This window comes from Sesamum indicum, linkage group LG6 (assembly GCF_000512975.1).
Source record: "Sesamum indicum cultivar Zhongzhi No. 13 linkage group LG6, S_indicum_v1.0, whole genome shotgun sequence".
Taxonomy (NCBI): domain Eukaryota; kingdom Viridiplantae; phylum Streptophyta; class Magnoliopsida; order Lamiales; family Pedaliaceae; genus Sesamum; species Sesamum indicum.
Genome location: NC_026150.1, coordinates 3613247 through 3616366, shown reverse-complemented (window position 1 = coordinate 3616366; position 3120 = coordinate 3613247). Strand labels below are relative to the sequence as shown.

The 3120-nt window shown below is 30.4% G+C and overlaps 1 protein-coding gene across 1 annotated transcript in view; it reads left to right on the top strand.

The window, feature by feature from the left end:
- Positions 2290 to 3120, top strand: part of LOC105163568 (signal recognition particle subunit SRP72) — a 4472-nt gene continuing 3641 nt past the window's right edge. Inside the window, exons 1-2 of the mRNA XM_011081974.2 lie at positions 2290 to 2440; positions 2546 to 2685. Of these exons, the coding sequence (XP_011080276.1) occupies positions 2290 to 2440; positions 2546 to 2685 (291 nt within the window). The remainder of the gene's footprint in view (positions 2441 to 2545; positions 2686 to 3120) is intronic.

The window sequence follows — 3120 nt, the reverse complement described above, 5'->3', positions numbered from 1 at the left end:
AATGTAGAAGTTGGTCGGGAGTTGCTATAATTTTATACTTAAACTAACTTAATGTAAGCAGTTTAAAGTAAAAGCTGCAAAATAAAAATTATTATTTTTAATAATAAATTGATAAGTGCTTATTTTAAATATTTGCAGACATCCCTTAAAAAAATATTTTTTTAATAATTTAAAATTTTTAAAGGATGTTATACTTAGTAGTATACAGAAATTGCTTTTTGTCATTTATTTACAAATTCCAGAGTTCCTTTTTGCTGCAATTATTATTACGTAGTAATATTATAATATTGAAAACTTTTTCAATTATATTTGCATATTAGGTTAATAATTAATTTGCAAGAAGCATGTGGTTTAAGGATGTAATAATTACAATTAGAGGAGGGTTTTGTTTGTATTAGTTTGTAATGACTTGATTATTGAGCCTTTGATTAATGGAATCCAGCTTATAATTATATTCTTCCGCCCAACCTTAAAAACCCCATGTTCTGTTTCCTAGATTTTATTCCTCACTATCCCACTAATATTTCGTTTCTTTTTCCTTTTTTCTTTTTCAAAAATTGGGCCAATTCTATTTGAAACTCCTGTGAAAAACTTTTATGAGATTTGACATAATTATAAATATTATATCATTATTTTAAAAACTTATCAATGCCCTTAATTTTAACAGTTGTCAAACAACTAGCTTTATCCATTAGTATTCGTTAAGTTCCATCCATTTTTATAGTAAATTGATCAAAATGCTCTTATGAATTATAAATTATAATCTTATTTTTTTGTAAAAAAGTTGAATTTTTTTTATAGACTAGGCGGATATTTTTTTTTATAGATTTTTAAATATTTTCATCCATTCCGGTTCAATTTTTTTTACTAAAAGAAAAAATATAGCAAGTGCAAAGTTGAAAGTTTCTGACCTCCATTTAAGGATTATATAATTTCATCAGCATCACGAAGTATTGATAGTTTTTTAATTAATTTTATCAATAACTTGTGAAATTTAATAAGAATTGTTTATAATTATTGATTAAAATCCACTTTACAATAAATTGATAAATTCCTATTTTATACGGTTGCAAACAGATTATGAGTAGGTTTATGGAGTTTGAGTGAGTGGATCAAAGTAAAATGGGTTTGAGAAATCAAATTGAGTGGAGGATCCATATACTCCCAAGCCCAATTGGAATGGGCCAACCCGGAATGCTACAAAACCCATGCCCCATGGCAAAGATTCTCACAATTGCTTATACCTCATTGGTTGAAATAACATCACATCTTTTTCTGTGCAAAAAAGACCTTAATTCTAAGGATAATTATACTCTTCTTTTCTAAGATTTAGTGTGATTATACATAGATTCTCTGTTGTTTTAAAAAATTACATCTAACACTCCTGAGGTATGCTTCCGTCTAATAAATAAGTCCATTCGTTAGTCACAATTTACTAAATTTATTGATATTAACAAAAAAAAAGAAAAAAGATATAGTTAATCTAAATTGACTTATTACTGACTTATTGCAAGTTAAATAAACCTTTTAATAATAAAATTACCATCATACGTTTTCATACGTTAATGTATTTGAGAATGTATATTTTCACAATTACAATGGTAGTTTTGTCCGAAAAAAAATGTTTGCATTGAATATAAATAAATTCAGTGAACTCTGACCAATGGAGGATTTATTTATTATATAAAAGCAAACCTCATGGGTGCTAGATGTAATTTTCCAAACCACATGAAATTTATATATAATTACATCAAATTTTAGGAGAAAAGAGTGTAATTATCCTTTAATTCTAATCTGAGTTTCCTCTTCATTAAATAAATCATTTTCTTTTAATTTTTGATAGTTACAAATATCAGGGTGCGACACACAACGAAATTCCAATTAAAAATAAAAAAAAAATATAATGAATTAGTAATCAAATAATTAAAAAATAGTTTAATTGGCAAATTGTTCGATTATTGAGCTATTAGATTGAATGTGGTGGGAGTGACGATAAATTGCACGTGTAGAAACATATACTATATTTTATAAGAATTATTTTGACCAAGAAAACCTAAATGAAAATTGACTGTTCTATATAGTATTTATTATTTGAAGATGCTTGGTACGAAGACGGGCCTGGGCTCTTAATTGAATTTGGGCCAAATTATGGGCCAAGCCCAATTTTGTTTCAGATGGCGATCCAGTAATGTCTGTCATTTCTGTCGTCTCTGTCTCTCTCTCTTACATGCACACACCGAATAATCCGGCCTGCGTGTGTAGAGAAATCACGGAAATTAAAGCTCAAAAATGGCTCCGAAGGCGAGAGAGAAAGCGAAGCCGGCTGCCGCCGCCGCCGCCCCCCCGGCCCCCGCGGTGGCCATCGAAGACCTTTTCACATCCCTCAATCGCCATATCCAGCGGTCCGAATTCGACTTAGCTGTTAAAGTCTCAGATCAAGGTATGTATGATTAATTTTTAACTGGTTTGAAGTTGAGATCCGCTTGAAATGCTAATGTTTAGAATTTTGTTACTTATTTTATGTTTTATGTGTTTGGGGTTTTAGTTCTTTCGATTGCGCCGGGAGATGAGGACGCGATTAGGTGTAAACTTGTGGCTCTGATTAAAAATGACAGCATTGATGATGCTTTATCTGCAATTCAAGAGTTTTCGAAGAAATCTTCTATGGATTTCAGTTTCTTCAAGGTACTTTTGACATGTTGGTTCAATAAATTTTGTCCAATTTTAGTGCTTTTCAGCTTCTTCTTCCTGTAATAAGTGAGGTATAAGCAATACGGAAAAATGATTGGCTACCTCGCGCTTCCAGTGTTTTCTTTATCTAATAAATTATTTCTGGCAATTACATTCTGATTTAGTTGTTGATAACCTGGGTTTTATTTCTATTTGTCCTACACTATCTGCAAAGTTGATGTCTTGAATTACCTGCATTGGCATTTCTATGTCTGAGAAATGTCATGGTTTACCATGAATTTTGATCTTCCAAGAGTAGTTCATTACGGAAGTTACTGTTTTTTCCTTTTTCACTTGCATGAAGCTAGGTAAAAAAATGTGCCAAATATAGTCCAGTGAGAATTATGATAATAATATGGGCCATTATTTGATAATTTACTTACAGGGGGA